At 34.7% G+C, this 19,654-nt stretch overlaps 1 protein-coding gene and 1 non-coding gene across 2 annotated transcripts in view; both read left to right on the top strand.

The window, feature by feature from the left end:
- Positions 1-6,449: 6,449 nt before the first annotated feature.
- Positions 6,450-6,522, top strand: TRNAR-UCG (transfer RNA arginine (anticodon UCG)). The gene has a single exon. It is a non-coding gene; the product is annotated as a tRNA-Arg (tRNA).
- A 4,533-nt stretch (positions 6,523-11,055) lies between these two features.
- LOC105367714 (synaptic vesicle glycoprotein 2B) overlaps positions 11,056-19,654 on the top strand; it is an 11,160-nt gene continuing 2,561 nt past the window's right edge. Inside the window, 6 exon segments of the mRNA XM_011506483.1 lie at positions 11,056-11,211; positions 14,771-14,830; positions 14,913-15,008; positions 17,030-17,354; positions 18,843-18,964; positions 19,582-19,654. The exon segment at positions 19,582-19,654 is cut by the window's right edge and continues 169 nt beyond it. Of these exon segments, the coding sequence (XP_011504785.1) occupies positions 11,175-11,211; positions 14,771-14,830; positions 14,913-15,008; positions 17,030-17,354; positions 18,843-18,964; positions 19,582-19,654 (713 nt within the window). The 5' untranslated portion in view covers positions 11,056-11,174.

Genomic DNA, 19,654 nt, shown 5'->3' with positions numbered 1-19,654 from the left:
TTGTTATTGTTATTGTTATTGTTATTGTTATTGTTATTGTTATTGTTATTGTTATTGTTATTGTTATTGTTATTGTTATTGTTATTGTTATTGTTATTGTTATTGTTATTGTTATTGTTATTGTTATTGTTATTGTTATTGTTATTGTTATTGTTATTGTTATTGTTATTGTTATTGTTATTGTTATTGTTATTGTTATTGTTATTGTTATTGTTATTGTTATTGTTATTGTTATTGTTATTGTTATTGTTATTGTTATTGTTATTGTTATTGTTATTGTTATTGTTATTGTTATTGTTATTGTTATTGTTATTGTTATTGTTATTGTTATTGTTATTGTTATTGTTATTGTTATTGTTATATTACTGATGTACGAAATAGGGGGCAGAATAAAATTTGGCATAATTGTAGCGTAGGCAATGATTTTATATGATTTTTTTTTTCCATTAAATTGATTGAGACTTTCAATTAAAATAATTATCTGCAAAGTTAAAAATTAAAATATACGATAATGTACGTAGTTAACCACAACTTATCCCTAGAATTAATTTAAACAGCGAATGCTTTTTATAACTCACTTCATCCTACTTTATTTAAACATAACAATATGGAGGTGTGAAAATCTTATAGAAAGTATATATTCTGTTGTTCGCTTGTGATTCTTTTTCATTTTATCAACAACGAAGAAGCACGCTCATACGCATTAGTTATGTACATAATAATACACAATATGTATTCTGCATTATGATAATTGCATAAGCAATGAAATAAACGGGGAAATAAATTACATTCAATATTACTTATAATCTAGGCGATTGTAATAGGGTAAGAATAAGCAAAAATTTCAAAATTTGCAGAAGGAGACGAGTAATAACGCGAATTTCTACCGTTGAAATTTTACGAAATCGTTGATTGTCCAATACTTAGGGACTTGCGTGCCCTTCCAATCATCTTCCGGTCTTTCAACAAATTCACAATTGCACTTGTCAGTAATTTTTGTAATTGTTATTATCCGTAGTGTAGGAAGTAAAGTTAAATTAAAACAATATTCGACTCGGAGATCACTAGATCGAAGTGTCGACTCTATAAAAATTCATCGCACGAAACATTCCAATTGTAAAAAGTATTTGTTATTTTGTATGTAACGAATGATGTAGATTTTAAATATAACTCGTGCTCGTACAGGCGTGAAGATGGAAATTACAAGAATTCAAAATAAAAATCATTAAAGAAACTTACAGCTTCGTGCAGTAGAGATGGGCGACGCAAGTTGCTCAGATAATAATCGGGAACTACAGTTTCTGGCAGTCCTAAGCTAACTTATAACATCTGTCAATCGATTAAAATTTGTAATGAATGAATGAATGTCTCCCGTATCACATTTATCATATAGTCAATTCATAATATAGTCAATTCGTAATATACAAAAAAAAAATAAAAATATATATATATATATATATATATATATATATATATATATAAATTTGAGTTGACGAGGTAAATATGAATATTCATTATTAGTTTATGCATCGTACGGATATAAAAGTGCCATTTTGTCTAACGTGCGTATTCAAACATTGTCTATCCCTGTCATATTTATTCGTGTAATTATTATTATGTGCTCGGTATTGTAGAGGCATTGACATTGCATTTAGTGCTCGTTATTTTTAGAGGAACACATGTCACTCAAAGTTTAAGTATGGAAACGAAAAATCAGTGTCAAATACACAGTAGAGTTCGTCAAGTTCATGATTGTTATAAGATTTATACGAAAAACAAATTTTCAAACGAAATTTTCAACAATGTCTGTAAAATTGGTATAACTTTTGCACAAAGTATCATCTTAATCGTATTAATTATGACGATTACCTTAAGCACTTATAATAATTATAAATGACACATATGAAACAATTAATTAGCTATTAAAAATTCCTGTGGTTCTTAATAATCGAATGACATACAGAGTTTTAATGCAAAAAAACCTTTTACTTCTCAATACATTATAATTTTATCGTTATTATTGAGCTTTTTTTTAATAATTTCTTTTCTCGTCTTTCATAAACTTGAAATTTTAATTTGCAATTTTCATCATTTTGAAAAACTTGCGATAACGCAATAACGGAATAAAATAACATTAATATTTGTATTACATCAATTTAGTCATTCTTATTATATTCTACGTAAGTATTTGACAAATTGTAAAAAAAACAAAGAAGAAGAAAATATTATTATTTAGATATAGTTAAATGGAAAGTAATCTCAGAAATATATTTTAACTTATTTAAAAATTACTATATACTCGACTCTTAACGAAAGCAGTAAAATTTCTTTTTGACGTCATTAGCCTATTTATTTACTGATTATTATTATTTTTTTTTTGTTTCAACTATTTTTTATTACAAATATTTTGTATTGTTTCTTCCAATTGTATCAATGAAAATTTCTATAATTTGTAGTAAAATTAAACGGTATATATAATAATAATGTGTGGTTTGTAATTGAAAAATTTTCAAGCCTTTGCAAGTATGATATTCTGATGTTCTCAAGACTTTATTTCTCCGTCTATTTGCGCGCCAAATATTCCACGTATTTTTGATATTTAGTCATTTCCAAAAGATCGTATTCGTTTCTAACACGACATTCAATAATAAATTTCATTTATGCAGTTAATAATTAGACTTTTCGATTGATAATATAATATAATCCTGGTATTTAATTTAGCTTTACTCGTGATAAAATCAATAGAAAATGCATTGAGATACTCGAACGAGCATAACAATTGTCATAGATATTTCGACTTTTATCAGCTTCTATTTAATATTAAACAAATTACTGGCATAAATTAAGATATTGATAAAAGGAGGATAGATTCAAATCAACAATGATCCCACACGCCGCAATCGAAATAATTATAGTTTAATACTTTATAGTTTTAGTATACAATGTTACAAGCGGTGGCTCTTTATAGCAATGGGTTGTCCTTTTAATCGATCACTCGATAGGAAAATAATCCTTTAATTATTTTTAGATCCCAGTCATTACTAAATTAATTGTACCTCCATTTGAAAATCAGTAATCGTTAATTGTCATTGTCTTACATCATATGTACACAGCTTTAATAATTATTTCACGATTTGCCGATCCGTTTTATCATGATGTTTATATATATATATATATATAGCCACTCAAAAAAATCCTTCTTGTCGTCAAATCGTTGGAACAGTCGCGTCAACTCGTTACACTTTTGCACCGCATTTCTTTACCGATATTTGTAGACTCGATTCAACAAGATGATTTTTTTTTTTTTTTTTTTTTTTTTTTTTTTTTTTATTATTCTCATTCTGTAAGGGCAGAGACGCCATTGTATGGATTATTAGGCTATTCGGAGCGCGCGTTACGCAAAGCTTTTTGCATTGTAAAGCGCATAATAAATTACACGAGTTGGCGCACGGACAGTTTCGCTCCAAATGGCCGATAATTCTTTTTTCTTTGCTCGAAGCAGCGCTCGACTCCGAAGGAATGTAGGTGCAGAGCGCGACTCGGCGGAATTCATTGAACTCGCCAATGCGCGGATCGTTGAACTCGAATGCATCGCGTTCGACGATTGTCAACAGAATTTTTAAACGTCAATTGAGCGCGCGATTCGGCTCCGATGGCATTTCTAACAATCATCGAGTCACTCGCCAAGTCCATGCGATTCAACTGCTTTACGACGACGCACGGTATCCTCACCGTCCAATGCGCGCTTCTCCCATAATATATAAATCACCGAGCGCCTTTCTGCCTATTTTAAAGAATGGCTCTTTTATCTTTAGAGGATATTTTTTATTGGTCGCTAATCGTTAAAAGGACAGGCACAGTTGACAGAATTTATGTAAAGTTTTGAGCGCCCAACGCGGACAAAAATCCCGGTTAAAATCTCGTTTAATACATCGTTGCGCCGAAGGTTGCTCGCTCCGTTGTCATTGCTCACTTATTCCAATAATAAACGCCCGGCTCGTCCTTTCTTAAATTACTTAAATAAACGATAACTGGAATATCGTCTTCTCCCCCAATGATTTATCACTCTTTTTCACACTTTTACCGCAAATCTCGCACGAGCAATGCACAATGCCGGAAGATTTATAACTACAGTCACGCGATAAACGATCGTCATTGTAAATGAAAAGAGTGCGCTTTACTCCTTGTAATATTTGTGTCGCCGATACGCCGGATACGAGGCAAATATCCTTTGAAATGGAAAGCCGTTCGAGCAAACGGCAGATTTAATAAGCGATACGAGCAGTCCTCGTCGTCCAGCTTTCGATTAAGCTCGCGTTTTGCTCGTGGAAGGTGATCGCTATCGTCCCCATTTGCCCCGACGTACTAAGGAAATGCCGGGGAACACGCGATCCTCGATAGGATGTACTTTAGCGCGGATCGCGACGATTCGAATCAATGGAAGTCAGCGTCGCCTGTAATGTCAGCGATGTTGACGCAGCGAGGGACGCGTGACGCCCAGTGGTTAGATGGCATTTAGCACAGGATGTCCGTTAATGTACCGTTGACCATTACCGGAATACTCTCGTCGGCTTCTCAAAATTTCGAACTCGCCGAGGACGACGACGACGACCATGATACCGACAACACGCCCACCCAAATTCATTATGCCGAGCGACGAGCGCTAGGTAACTTTTAATTTCTGGGACCGCAGCCCTGGTATTTCCATGCGAATAGTCGCATTTCATTGACAAGGAGTATTAATCGTCGTTATTAACTCGTCGAGGGCACGATTCTTTCATCCACCTTTAACGATTAATCATCTATCTATTCTACATCCAAGAATTTCTCATGACTATGCGCATTCGTCTCAAGAGGTGCATCTCATACACTATAATACGACTAATATGTAATCTTGAACAGAACAAAAAAACATTAATTTTGCGGAACGATTCAATTGGGGTTGTTGCTTAATTGCGCATTCTTAATAAGAAAAAAACGAGAAAAGAAAAGAAAAGAAAAACAAATGCCTATTGAATCGTTAGAAATTTCCAGCGATGAATAAAACGTGACAATTAACGGTTTAAAGTGTTAAAGATTGCTTCTTCTTCTTCTTCTTCTTCTTCTTCTTCATCTTTTCTCTCTCTCTCTCTCTCTCTCTCTCTCTCTCTCCCTCTCTCTTTAGCCCAATTAACGACATCTTGGTAAAATATATACGTTACACAAACTTCGGATATGAAAAAAGCTTGCAATGCAAGCGTATCATCGACAAGTTATATAAGCTCTTCTATGGATCATTTATACGTTCATTGCGTTGAAAAGCCTCAGCCATAAGCATTGAAATGAAGGGGTGGGAAGGGAAGGGAGAGTGAGGCGATGGGAGGGGGGGGCACACTACGATGTGCAATAGTCATTTTCTATCTGTACACGGCCCTTTCGCAACGAAGAATTAATAAGTATAAAGTAACATCCGTCTGTAAATATCGTTAGTCTCCGTATTCTTTCAAATTCTTGACAAATAAAGAAAATTTATGCTACACTCTTAGCTACACTGACCCATTTTCCCATTTTTTTTTTTATCTTCGCAAGTAAGTAATCACCGCTCTCGGGGCCGCGATCCGCAAAAGCCCATAATCATCAGCCGGCAAATGACGTCTAACATCTCCCTTTCTTACGTATCGCCGAGGAAAGAGGCAAATTCGCCCGAACTGAACAATGCTTATTCAAAGATTATTATCGATCGACATCCAACACCCACCACCATTGTCCATCGGCCGGATCGTCCGATCGTCAAATCCATAAGAAAGCACTTGGCCTCGCACGAGCGTACCGATAATCGCTGATCCGTCCATCACGCGGAATCTCAAAATCAACAATTACCCGCTAATGGAGTAATGGACACCGAGAAAAGAAGAAATAGCGTATCGAGTCCGGCGCAAGTTCGCTCGCGCTAATGCCACGAGTCACGCCATGGAAACCCGAGCGAAATAGCGAGTTACGAGCCTACGCTCCTTCACGAATATCCGTTACGTAAGGCGATCGCGCGCATATATGCGTCACTCACTCACTCGCTCACTCGCTCACTCACTCACTACACGCGCCGAACCGATGCTGGCGGAATCGAATGCGACGCGGTGCCCGACCGAGGAACCAACGGCGCGGGCAGGGACGGCGGGGACACGGAGAAAAAATATTTCCTTCCGAGGATTTCTTGGCATCGGCTGTTCCCCGTGTATTTTTAGCCTCCTCGACGGCCGGCCGACCGCCCGTACACATGCCTTCGTCTAGTTCTGGGTCTTGCTCAGCTCGACTCCCCATCCATCCATCCTTATGGGCGATCGGTCGGTTCTTGCCTCGGAAGGCTACCGAAGGACTGCCAAGTGCCGCGATAGCGCACGAAAGATAATAGATCGATAAGGGTTGGCTGGCTTCTGGCTCAATAGTCATCGTGGGGAAACTACCCTTGGAGCGACCGTGTGGCCTAACGGATAAGGCGTCGGACTTCGGATCCGAAGATTGCAGGTTCGAGTCCTGTCACGGTCGATGATCTTTTTTTTTTTTTTTTTTTTTTTTTTCTTTGCCCTCGGCCTCGCTTTATTTACGCTTTATCAGGCCAGGCTGACAGGGCACCGCCGATGCCTTTGACCAATGAATTATTGTGGCACAACTGGTAAGGCGTATTTTGATACCGCATTCGCGTCTCGGCCTGTCGTTTCCAATGTAGTTGTAGTATATTATTGTTGGTTTATGGTGCCGAGCTGTCGCGCTGCCAAGTGGCATATTATTACGTAATTAGTTTTAATAGGGCCAAGTACTTGGTCGCTGATGCCGTGGAGACTTTCCCCTTAGTTGTAGTTCTTGCGACGGGGAATAGGAATGAGGAAATTGAAAAACGAGAACGGGAACATGAAGAGACGCCACTCGCTTTCGTTGTGAATTTTTATCGATACACTGCGATCGAGCTCGATTGCCAATATCATCAACATGCATTGTTGCGTATTGGTTTAAAGATTTAAAAAGCAAAAGAATATTGTATTGTGCAATATGGGTTTAGGGTGTTACGTTTGTAGGCGCGCTTAGTGAATGTCAACTATTTAATTATTTATTATTCGCCGAGCGTGGAAGCTTCGATAGCATCAATTTTTCATTATTATTGTCGCTATAAATTATTTTGCCCTTCCTTCGCTTATCTCGACGATTCTAATCGACAATGTGTCATACAAGTCTTCATCTACTTATTATCTAATATTAAAAAAAAAAATAAAAAAAAAAAAAAAAAAAAAAAAAAAAAAAAAAACAAAAAAAAAAAAAAAAAAAAAAAAAAAAAAAAAACAACAACAACAACAACAACAACAAGAAAAGAAAATAAAAAAAAAACAAAAAAAAAACGAACTTCTAGCTTTGATATCTCTCCGTACGATACACACATATCAAAGTTTAAAAACAAAAAATCGTTATTACTTCCCAGCTAATACATATGTTTGCTTAATTATAAGAAAAAAGTTATGAAAAATAAGTTCAAAGTTCCGAACTTCGTTAGCAACATTTACTTTGGAATAAACTATATTAATTCCATATTATAATAATGGCCATATTAAATTGAAACTAATGCTCGCTAATAGAAATTCAAATTTTATATTTTTGAAATTTTTACCAACATTAATTAATAGGCGTCCATTGCAAGAAAAAGGCAAACGTAATGTACTGATAATGTAGATATTTCTCTTAATTGATATTGAATTTTAAGGGACTGAAAATATTGAGTTCGAGCGAAACGAAAGGCAATTAAAAAATTCTTCCTACTACGATTACCAATAAAGCCAATATTATAACTCATTTCGAAGGAGAAAATACAAATATTTGGTGAATGTGACATTAGTTAAAAGTTTGAAGGAAAGATTCGAGCAATTGTTTTATAGTTGGATAAGACAGATGTAATGTCTTATCATAATAAATTAGCCCGTCATTGTTTCGAGATTTTAACTTTCATTTTTTTTTTCTTCAATAAACTAATATCCCAATTGAAATGGCTTTAATTACATAATTAGCCGACTTACATACATTCGGCAACATTATTACCGTACATGTCGACCCATTAACCGTTCAATTAAATATACGATTACGGCATTCTATTGTTAATTTTTCGTTATAACAGTACTTTGTGCGTCGTTTGTCTTGTCTTTCAATTGCCGATACTTTTGCTATATAAATAAATCTACACGCACGAGTATGCGCAAAAGTAATTAAGATATGCATTATCATTCGTTATTAAGAATTGTGAGAAATTTCGATAATTGTTGTGTAATCTTATTGTTAGGCATTTTATTTGGGAAGAAACGTAGGTTAACGTTAAACGCGATTGCATAACCAACGTGCGATGATCGATCGTATCGATCAAGATATTGTTCTTGTCAAGCTTCTATTCTCGTGCTTTCTAATTGGCGATATTGCGAGCAAATTTTGTCAATCAATATGGCACGAAAGCTATTGTTAATGGAGCTTTACGTCAATTTTAATTAGGCTTAGGTACAAGTAGTTAGTACAGCTACAACTTAGTACAGCCTTACGTATAACTTTAATCCAAAAGTATGCCCTATTCAATTATTGTGATACTTTATTTATTTCACTTTATTCACACACTTTACGACAATTTTGATAAATTTTTACAATTTATGGATAAAAACTTGAATACCCCGTTAAACGAATAAGTTGTAAGAGGAGGACGAGTATTTGTATGATTTCAACATCTTTAATAGCCGTACTTATTATATCATAGCCATACTAATTATGCAAATTACTTATTTACATTGGAAAAAAAAAAGAAAGAAAAATTAATAACAAAGCAAAACAAACCTTTTGATTGTTAATTTTATCGATCGATGTGAAAGAAAGTACGACATGGAAGATAAATTTTCTTTGAAGATAAGCGCATCTCGCATTCTCTTTCTTCTCAAATTGCCACGAGCCTTATTGCAAATTGACCCTATTTAACACTTTAATAACGATTTACCATTTGCTGCCTCATAAATGTCTACCACAACTCGTCGGCAAAAGTTCGATGCATTCGTAGGAGCTGATGATCTATCGTATACACGTATACACATTCGCTATTGTAGTGTTTGTCAGAATGATTTTAATGAATATTAAGGACAGAGTATGTATTTATCAAAGTTGAGATTGCCGGGAAACTGATAGATTTGCTACATATCTGCAAATCTTTTTTTTTTTTTTTTTTTTTTTTTTTTTTTTTTTTTCGATACATTAAATTTGGACTTTTCGATGCTGTGGAATTTGCCATTGGCAACCACTTATTCAAATACAATAACATTCGCAATGATAATACCTATGTACGTAATAAATTTACAAGCCCTCGTGCGTAATGGTATAATGCAATGGACATATGAAAGCACCGAGGCTTTTCAGAAACCTCGGTAATCGTATCGGTTAAGCTAAGAAAGAAATTATAAGAAATTATAAGAGTAAATTGGCAAATAAATTTGATACGTGAAATAGTACAGTAGGCGTGTGATAAAATAACAACAAATCGAAGTGTTGATAATAAAGTGCAGTAACGATGCATTAATTACGTAAAATTATCTACCTTGTAAAAGTTATATAACCTTAGGATTATATAGATTTGTTAATTATTTAGAAATAATGTGTCAGATTAGAAGAAAAAGAAAAAATACTTATCTATATTGACGTTAACGAGGGCAGAAAACTTACTCCCACACAATTGTCCGTGAATGTTTCGCGACCGTTTTTCGACATTTCACGTGTTTCCCGCTGTCTTTATTAATTTAACATCATATACAAGCAACGAGTATTTATAAATAACTGCTATCTTTCCTAGAACAATAAATTAAATTTAGCGAGGTTGTAAGTGTAAAGCAATACATGCAGAATACAGTGTGTAATGTAATTTCTCGGTAGATCCGATCGAACGACTAAATATGCTATTGCGCTTGTCTTAATCTTCGAGGAGGAGCTTCCTCGATCATCAGCCAAGACAATCCAAACAAGTTCTAACGGATAGGAATACCAATGCACAGCCCGCTGCAACACGAATCCCAACTGCACTGTTCACCCCCATCCCCCTCGCCACGAAAATAAGATTTGACGCGAGCAGCATAAGCCAAAGATGCCCGCTTCCCCCCAAGTCATAGCAGGAAGTGGGAGAGCAGTGCCATGAGGAACGAAAATACGATCCTGAGACACCGCGACCGAGCGCTGCTTCCGTTCGCCGTTTTGGTTTTAATGGGCGCGACGGTGATGACGTACGCAGCCACGCGCGAATCCAATGATTCGGAAGGATGGAGTGATGCGCGCACGCGCGCCTGTCCCAATAATTCCAGCCATTTGTTATCGCCGCTCTGGGAATTCGCCAGTGTTCATCAAGATCTTGAAATGACATTGATACTTGCAATTGCAATGGAGCTTTTTTTATTTTTAACTAGCGAGACGCCACAACCGTCTCCCTCGCAAACCCATCCATCCGCCCAGGCTATTCCGTATTCAATGTACGTGCATATAGAGATCCTCGAGCTATATATATTAATTTGCATGTATTATCAGCCCGATTATTTATATTTATATTCATATGTGTCAGATGCTTATACATACGACCTTTAGAGCTTCGACAACAGCGACTACGAGATAGATAAAAAAAAAAAGAAGAAGAAGAAAAAAATAATAACGTTAGAAGAGTAAAGATAAGCTTAGGTTTAATAGTATATTAACGTTTGTATGGATTTCAACGAGTTTGATGACATTAAATAATTAAGCTTACCACTATTATCAATACTCAATAGTTTTATAATTATTATCGCAGTATCTTTCTCTCTCTCTCTCTCTCTCTCTCTCTCCCTTCCCTCATTCCGGTTGTCTCCGAGTCGTCGCGCCACATTTAACGAATTTCATTAGCGAATAATCCACCCACCCATCCACACACTCACTCACGCACGCACGCACGCTTACACGTAAAAAACTTATGATTTCAGCTTTCGAGTGAGCGCAAAACTTAGCCCCGCCGTCGAGCAGCAGCAGCAGAAGGAGGAGAGCAGCGCAGAATCAGCCGAAGCCAAACCGCATCAAAAGTCGAGACCCTCGTTGTGCAGGACAATCGATCGAGTCGAGCCCATCTCTAGATTACATTTTACCAAGCCAGATTTACCCAACCGAGCCGATATCGTAGGATGGTAGAAGGTGAACCCGACTCAAAGCAAAATCATAGTAAGTGCATCATAAGGGCACATCGTTATATTTTATTTATATGGATTTTCAATAAGCACCCCTTCGATGAATACGCCCATGAGATTTTTAACTTTATCATATTAATGCTTAAGCCAGGATGTTCATTGCATGCTGTTAGTTTTGGCAAAACGGAGCCACCTTCATTGCAATTATTGCATATTCCAACTTGACTTCAAATCGAGAATATATCTCCTGCTAAAGTTTGAGCAAACATTTAAAGCAATTAATCTTGTTAATAATAACATCTATTCGCTTTTAACTATTCGCATTTAAATTGTAAACAGAAGATGAAAGCGCTTTATGTTTAATACGTGCTTGATTATCAATGTGATCATTATGAATGTAAATTATGTTTTACTTTAATACAATCGATAAGCAATTATCACTACATACTTGGAAGGGATAATTAATTAATTATGCAAATAGGAATTACATGTTTGGAGAATTGAAGTAATGACACTGTCGTGATTTATTACGTGTGAAAATTGTTTTAATCGGCAACTCCATTATTGAAATATTAAAGTGATAATTATGATATTTGCCAGGCGACAATTCAATTGAATAGTAAATCGATACATTAACGACAATATTGGCATAAGAATTTTTAATTAGACACATCTGTATCATTTATCTAACATAATAATGTATTTGTGATTTTTTTATCATTTAATTACAATAAATATTTACAATATATAAGGAACACGAGTTGGAATTATTAATAATTATCATATTAAAATCATATTCCTAAAGTTAAAAAAAAGAAAGAAGCAACGATAAAAAAGTGATGGATTAAAAGTGTCGTATTAAGAAATAAGTTGTATGGGCGTGATAAATTTATACTTTTAATGATTAATTATTATTGGTGTACATGCATCCTTCAAATGTATTATTCGACATAATTAATTATTACGCGCGTATTCTCCAGTATTATTGCATATGCGTCAGAATGTTGTCAATTATTTTAAATAAATGCCAGTTGACGTAAATATTAATTCAGATATTGTATACGCAACAACAACAAAAAAAAAAAAATAAAAACGTATTTCACAATATAAATCACAATCAATTAAAGAGGAAGAAGTAAGTGAAGTGCACATTTTAGTTCAAATTACTCATCTTCGCTTTAAAATAATACCTTAAACATTTTTATCAATTATTTATTAAAGTACCTCCCAATCGTCGCGTTATTAAATTTTTACGTATTTCTTGATTTTCAGCAGTCACGAAAGACTTTAAATATAAATATAATATTTTTTATTCTTTATGATATGGAATATAGAATTTTGAGAATAAAACTAGACTAGATTCATTATAAAAGCACCAAATTCTTATTAAATAGGATGCAAATTTCATCACAACCTATAATTTCTCTATCGAACGTGTAATAAAAAAAAAAAAAAAAAAAAAAAAAAAAAAAAAAAAGAATTCAGCTGTGTTATTCTTTTTCACGTTGGAAATTATTAACGTTCCGTTTGCATTATCTATTTAAAATATTCTTTATGAAATTATTATGATTGTATTGGGCTAGTGAAAGTAATTTTTTTATTCATTTCAATGTGCGCTTGTAATTGTACTTTACAGATAAGTTTATTAATCAGAAACATTGGCTTATAAATTATAACAAAGAGACTGCAATGAAAATAGTTTTATTGACAAAAAAAATTACGCGAATTATTGAAACAGTGAGTTATCTCGGTACTTATAAATTACTCGCTGAAACAATACAAATGTGAAAGACAGAACCAACTATCAATAATTATTTTATCCATTCATTTTAGTACTTTTTCCAAATGGCACGAGCTCTTTAACTTTCAAATTCATAAAAAAAATTTCTATAAAATTGAATCGAGCCTTGCACATTAATCCAACTTTTTCTTCTGCTTTGTTTTTTTTTTTGATATTTTTTTTTTTTCTTCTTCTTCTTCTATTGAAACAATTCATTGCGCCTCAGTTAGTGTGTCAAGTAGCGTGGTGAAATCCTCTATTATACAAATAACTAAATTATTCATTGTCTTTTTTGCTGTTTTTTACTTGTTTTTTTTTTTTTTTTTTTAAACTAAATAACATTTTATCAATGCTGTTAATTATTTCAATGTTAATTCACTTTTTATTTTGATTTATTTTGATGTTAATGTTGAGAAAGATAATAGGGTAATTAACAATGGCTTTGACACTTTTATTGGCGCTCAAAATTTACAACTGAAATTAAATGACTTTCAATTGTACTTCATTTGTATTATAATTCTTAGTATGACTATGAAAATGAAGAAATATTAATTTACGCGAACAATAAATTATAATGAGATAGTGCCTAAGAACATTTCAACGTATGTTTCGCATTTTAAATTCTGTAAAGCTACATTTTACATAAATTCCAACTCAAATGCCTCGGACGAGGTATGTCATTCTTAGATAATTGACCCTTTTCCACGTAATCGATCAATCATCCTAAACTAAGGAATTAGGAGAGGGGGTGAGGGGCCGGTGGAAGGGTAGTTTGTTCATGTTTTTTGTTTTTTGTTTTTTGTTTTTTGTTTTTTGTTTTTGTTTTTTGTTTTTGTTTTTATCGCGAAAGAAACGCGGGAGGAGTGTGGAGGAGAATGAGCAGTTAGTGTGTAATACATGGGCTTAGAAATGAGATGGATAAGGAGACGTGAACATTTGCTCTACGTGATAATTGCGAATGAAGAGATACTAGCACGACGTCCCGTGGCTCTCTTGTGCTAATCTCTCGCTCGCTCGCTCGAAAACCTTTTAAACTGGGTCGCGCGTTAATTACAGAAGAGTCGAGGATACGCGGACAATGTGCCGCAATCGGCCACCGGCTGTCTTTTTCTCTGGCAAAGGATTTTTAACTCGTTATACTTTAACTCGTTTGTAAACAACGTGACGTTCTCGTTGCAAAAAAGAAAAGTCACGCCATGAATTTTTCTCCCCACTCATATTTCCTCCGATCGATTGGTTTTTTCATCCGTCTCATTACGACGAGGGAGTTACAATTTTTTTGTTTTGCTATTTGAAAAAATGTTTGAGCTATCGTTTTATTAAACCGAATAAATAGCTAATTCAGAGCCAATAATTAGCTACCATGATTTACCACACTGGCCGTAGAATTTAAAGCGTTGAATATTATTTGCGACATTGAAGCGAGAAGAGATATTCATAGAGTTAAATAAATCAATGATAGCCGTTACGCTTGGCATTATTTATTTGATTAAATTAAAGATCATGTCGAATGGTTGCTGCGAGCCTGTAGTCGCGAATGTGTCGCCGTCAGTAACGAGTAAAGTTCTGAGATTCCGAATTCCGGGAGCCTCTGTTTATAGATAAAAATGCCATACAATTCGCCGTTTCAGAATTTGCTCCCTCTGAGAAATAGAGTAAATTGGTGCATAAGCATTATAGCTTCCTCACTTAAAAATTAATTAAATCACTAACGGTTTTCATCCCCGCCCCTCCCCCACCCAACCGCACCCACACCCCATGAAAATTCTCGGCCTTCTATTATCATTATTGATCTAATATCATTGATTTTTAGAGGGTGATGTAAAAGACGATCGCCTGAACGGCTGCGGTTCGAAGGACCTAGAACTCGCCCGTAAGTGCACATCACATATGTTAAAAATAAGAAAATTCCTAATAATATTGTTGTCCGACTTAATGATGAATTTTAAATGTAGGTATTGGATCGAAGGGCAAGACCCTAGATCCAGAGAGAGCACTAGACACCAAACATCATATAAAAGCTGACTTTGAACAGGCAATCGAACTCACCGGTAAGTACTTTTCACTTTTCTATTAAAGAGTCCGGGAAATTTAGTCGATACAAGCCACATGCTCGGTAACTATGAATAATTCTACCGCACCACGAACGGCCCCGCATCTATCATTGTAAACATATATGGTAATTTTTTTTTAATTTTTTACATTGACAAAAGTTGTGGACAGTGAAAGGCAATAACGATTTTATAGTAAAAAAAAAAAAAAAAAAAAAAAAAAAAAAAAAAATAAATAAATAAATAAAAAATTCACCACTTTTAAACAATAATAAATAATCTTTTGCCTCCGAAGATTCGATACGATAACCATAATAATACCGATAATAATATCGATAATAATACTAATTATTGTAATAATAATGGTAATAATAATAACAACGATAACAACAACGATAATAATAAAGAAAGCGCGGAGTCTGTTAAAGATAGATTTTTGAAATTTTCTAATAAATTCTTATTAATATACGAAGCTTATTTGAATTGTCATTTTTCTTATTAAATAAACGTCAATGAATTATGAATTAGAACGAAAAATCTAAAAATATTTGGCAATTAAAGTTGAAATTTGGAAAAAGAAAGGATACATTGATCCGGAAAAATAATAATACTATATTGCATAATGGATGTGTATTTATGCTTTTCCTACTTACGATGGTTATATTATAAAAAAAAAAAAAAAAAAAAAAAAAAAAAAAAAAAAAAAAAAAAAAAAAAAAAAAAAACTAAAGCCATAATCCATGATTCGTAATAATTAAATAGCCTTTTATGGGCTAATTTTATTGAAAAAAAGAATAATCCTATAAATGCTCGCCGCCTCGCCTACAAAGTCTACAATACGAGCTTACCAAATGTTCAAATACTTAGCGTTGGAATAATTCAATGAAGCATATATCGCGTAAGAGTAACCAGCCGGGAAATTAATTTAATCGCCACCCAACTAGTATCCGACATAAACACACACCCAAACGAAATCACAGCTACCCGAGTTCGAATTAACGAGTGCAATTGGCTGGCCCAAGTCGAGGACGGTGCGCCAAGAAGATGTGCGGTTGGGAAGAAAAATATCCTCAGCAAGCACGATTGTGTACTCGAATAGGCGATAACGGCATATAGAATGTACATATCGACGACTCGTATAATCGTTTGAACATCGCGATAAACAGCAGCAGCGACAAATGAGTCAACAGATTGACAAAGGCGATGAGCCCGAGTGACAAAATGCCGCGTAGCGTTCGTCTAATCAGCTGCCTCGTCGACTACGTGTCGACCGTACGGATTTTAATATTTAAACAGCCGTGTTGTTGCGAGTGGACGGCGACGTACCTCGAGCGTAAATTGCCACCGCAGCGACGCATTATTGCGTGCGAAACGTTAAAAAACGTTATGCTCGATCTCGCGGGGAATTCGTAAAAAATTGCACGTCTGATCGTCATTCGTCCGATCGCTTGCGACCTTCCTTGTCGCTTGAGGGGAGGTAGAGGAAATTTTTATTATTTTTCGCTATTGGCCGCGCACTCTCTTATCCCCGAAGCTAAGAGTCTTATTTGCACGAGCGATATAAAGAAAGTACGTGCGATGATGTGGAGCGCGGTTGCATCGAGTCTTTTGTCATTGTTGTTCATAAGTATAAGATAAGTAAAGTCGCGCGAGAAATTGGGAAGTGTGATTGCTTGAACGAATAACGAATAATAGCCGTTGCCACGACTTTACCCTACTGAGATAACAATTTGAATTGCCGATTGAACTTTTGGCATCGGTTAGAGTATCATGATGGATGACGTAATACAACGTTTATTTAACAATTGATGATAATGATGTTACTTTTAAACATGCTCGCTCGACCTTTTCCCCTGAAAAAATTTGATAACAAAGTACAATTACAATTACAATTACAATTACAATTACAATTAAAAAAAAAGAAGAAAAAAAAAACAATCACAAAACTGATGCTCCAAGGCGGCAAAAAAATATCAAAGACGAGGAGGACGACTGACGATTTTGCTTGGGCACATTCACAGACTATGGCAAGTTCCATTACTTCCTGCTGGCGGTGTGCGGCTTCGTCAGCACGAGCGAGGAGATGGACGTGATTTCCATGTCCTTCATCCTGCCGAGCGCACAATGTGACCTAAAGCTCGACACCCAGGCGAAAGGATGGCTGAACTCCATCATCTTCATCGGGATGATGGCCGGGGCCTACGCCTGGGGCTCGGTCGCCGACGCCCTCGGCCGCCGCAAGGTCCTCATCGCCATATCCTTCATGAACGCCCTCTGCATCGTCGCCTCCAGCTTCAGCCAGTCCTACGAGCTCTTCATGTTCTTCCGTTTTCTCAACGGTGCCGCGTGAGTACTCCCCCGCACGTTTCTCCGCCCCTTTTATTTCCAGAGGTTTCGATTAGCTTGATTTTACACGCAACGGCTGATTTGCAATTACAAAAAGGAGTGGTAAGGACCACTTACAATTCGACATTCGGATCTCGAATGCCGATTTTCCCGTCACACCTACATTATGTTTGTACTTTTACGATCGTTTATTTGCAAAATCTTTCGATATATTCATGACTCTATACGCTTGCTATTATCGTCGCGAAACGATATTTTTTAATGAACAATACGGTGATCTTCCAATTTCCCAGATAGATATAAGCAGTAGTTTTAATGATCTAATTATTAAAATTATAAATGATGCCGATTAATTTTCTGCCCATAAAAAGTAAAATATTATTCAAATCTCATAACGTTAGGATGCAAACTGAGAATTGGATGAAAAATTTTATTTGCTGCAAATGTAGTTAAAGTAAATATGTACGCATTCCTAATGGATGATAATACATTATTTATTTTAAAAAATTAATTAGCCGCGAATGTGCACTTTTATACAGTCAGAAATAAAGTTTAATAATAATAATAACAATAATAATAATAACAATAACAATAACAATAATAATAATAATAATAATAACAATAACAATAACAACAACAACAACAACAATAATAATAATAATAATAATAACAATAACAATAACAACAACAACAACAACAATAATAATAATAATAATAATAACAATAACAATAACAACAACAACAACAACAATAATAATAATAATAATAATAATAATAATATGGTAATGAATGTTAAGTAATCGGTTATTCTGTAATTTATAAACAATGGATAAATTCATTCGTTAATAATGTATTGGTATTTTTACCAAGATTGTTGTTCCTTTTTCTTTATTTTCTTTCTCTCTCTATCTCTCTCTCTCTCTTTTTTTTTTTTTTTTTTTTTTTTTTTTTTTTTAACAGCAAGTATAGTCGCTTATAACTCATAATTATAAAACGAATCGATATTTGATATCACGTTATCACTCAAAATTGAACACATTCCATTACATTTGTGAAACAATCGATAATCTTTTTAAATTTACCATCGTATCATATTGTACGAGTGCAATATAAATTGCCATAATTAACTGATTATTTGAATTGTGACTTAAAAAAAAAAAAAAAACTCTGACTAATTCCGACAACTTCTTTGTTTTCTTTTCTTTTTCTCGTCTTATTCTTACGGCTCTTTCAAGCCCCCGAAAATTTCTCTTTACAATTCGTCACAAAAGGAAAACAAACGCCTATAGTAAAAATCTATAAAGAATGTATCGATCTGACAGATAACATTTTCCAAATGCAGAGAAATAATAATTTTCTGCCATGTCTGCCAGGTCTGCATGATCTGGTTCTCAACTCATAATATCATAATATCATAATTCCTATCTCGCATTCTCGCATCCTATATATGCAATTCTGATATTGAATAATTTTTCTATTTTATTGTAGTCTTGGCGGTAGTGGGCCGGTAATTTGGTCGTACTTTGCAGAGTTTCAGCCAAAATCAAAACGAGGCTCGATGTTATCGTTCATGGCGGCATTTTGGACCTTAGGCAACCTGTTCGTGGCTGGTAAGTAAATTTTTCCATTTATTCGCCGGACACTTTTTAATAAATAAAAGCTACTCGTCATTCTTCTAAATTACGTGCTGCTTCTCCACATTTCAAAATTAATATCATTTCGCATTCATTGGCAGCTTTATGTCTTATAATCTTAATTATCTCTTTGTCTTTGCGTAAATATTCTTTTAATCGGCAGTGTCGATCTTTTCGGCTCCTTAAAGCCAATTCATTAGAGATAAATGAAATAATGATTATCCAATTCACGTATCAAATGTTAATAATTGCTTGCACAACACTAGTCGATGAAGTGGTAATTTTTTTGTCATCATTCGGGTTTGTGTGCGCTTTCTCGTGAGCCTAAAGTCCAATATTAATTACTGGACCTTAATTATCACTGGTGATTGAGAAATTAACGAGAGTGTAACGGAATTGTTAATGAAGAACGAAAGTTCAAAGAGTTGCTTGAAGCAGTGTTGAATTATTGCCGAAAACTAAGCCAACTAAGGCGACAAATTACTGGGTAAAATTTGGTTCTCGTGTTAAAAATTCGTTTTGAGCTCTAAACCAAATCTCGCCTAAACAGCATCCCGCTAATCAACATTTATCAAGAGTCTCATTAATAACAGGACTGGCTTGGCTGATAATCCCAACGGACATCGGCATCAAGAACTCGTCCTTCACGTACAACTCCTGGCGAAT

The sequence above is a fragment of the Ceratosolen solmsi genome, unplaced genomic scaffold (assembly GCF_000503995.2).
Source record: "Ceratosolen solmsi marchali unplaced genomic scaffold, CerSol_1.0 scaffold7, whole genome shotgun sequence".
Lineage (NCBI taxonomy): Eukaryota > Metazoa > Arthropoda > Insecta > Hymenoptera > Agaonidae > Ceratosolen > Ceratosolen solmsi.
This window is presented reverse-complemented; position numbering and strand designations above follow the sequence as displayed.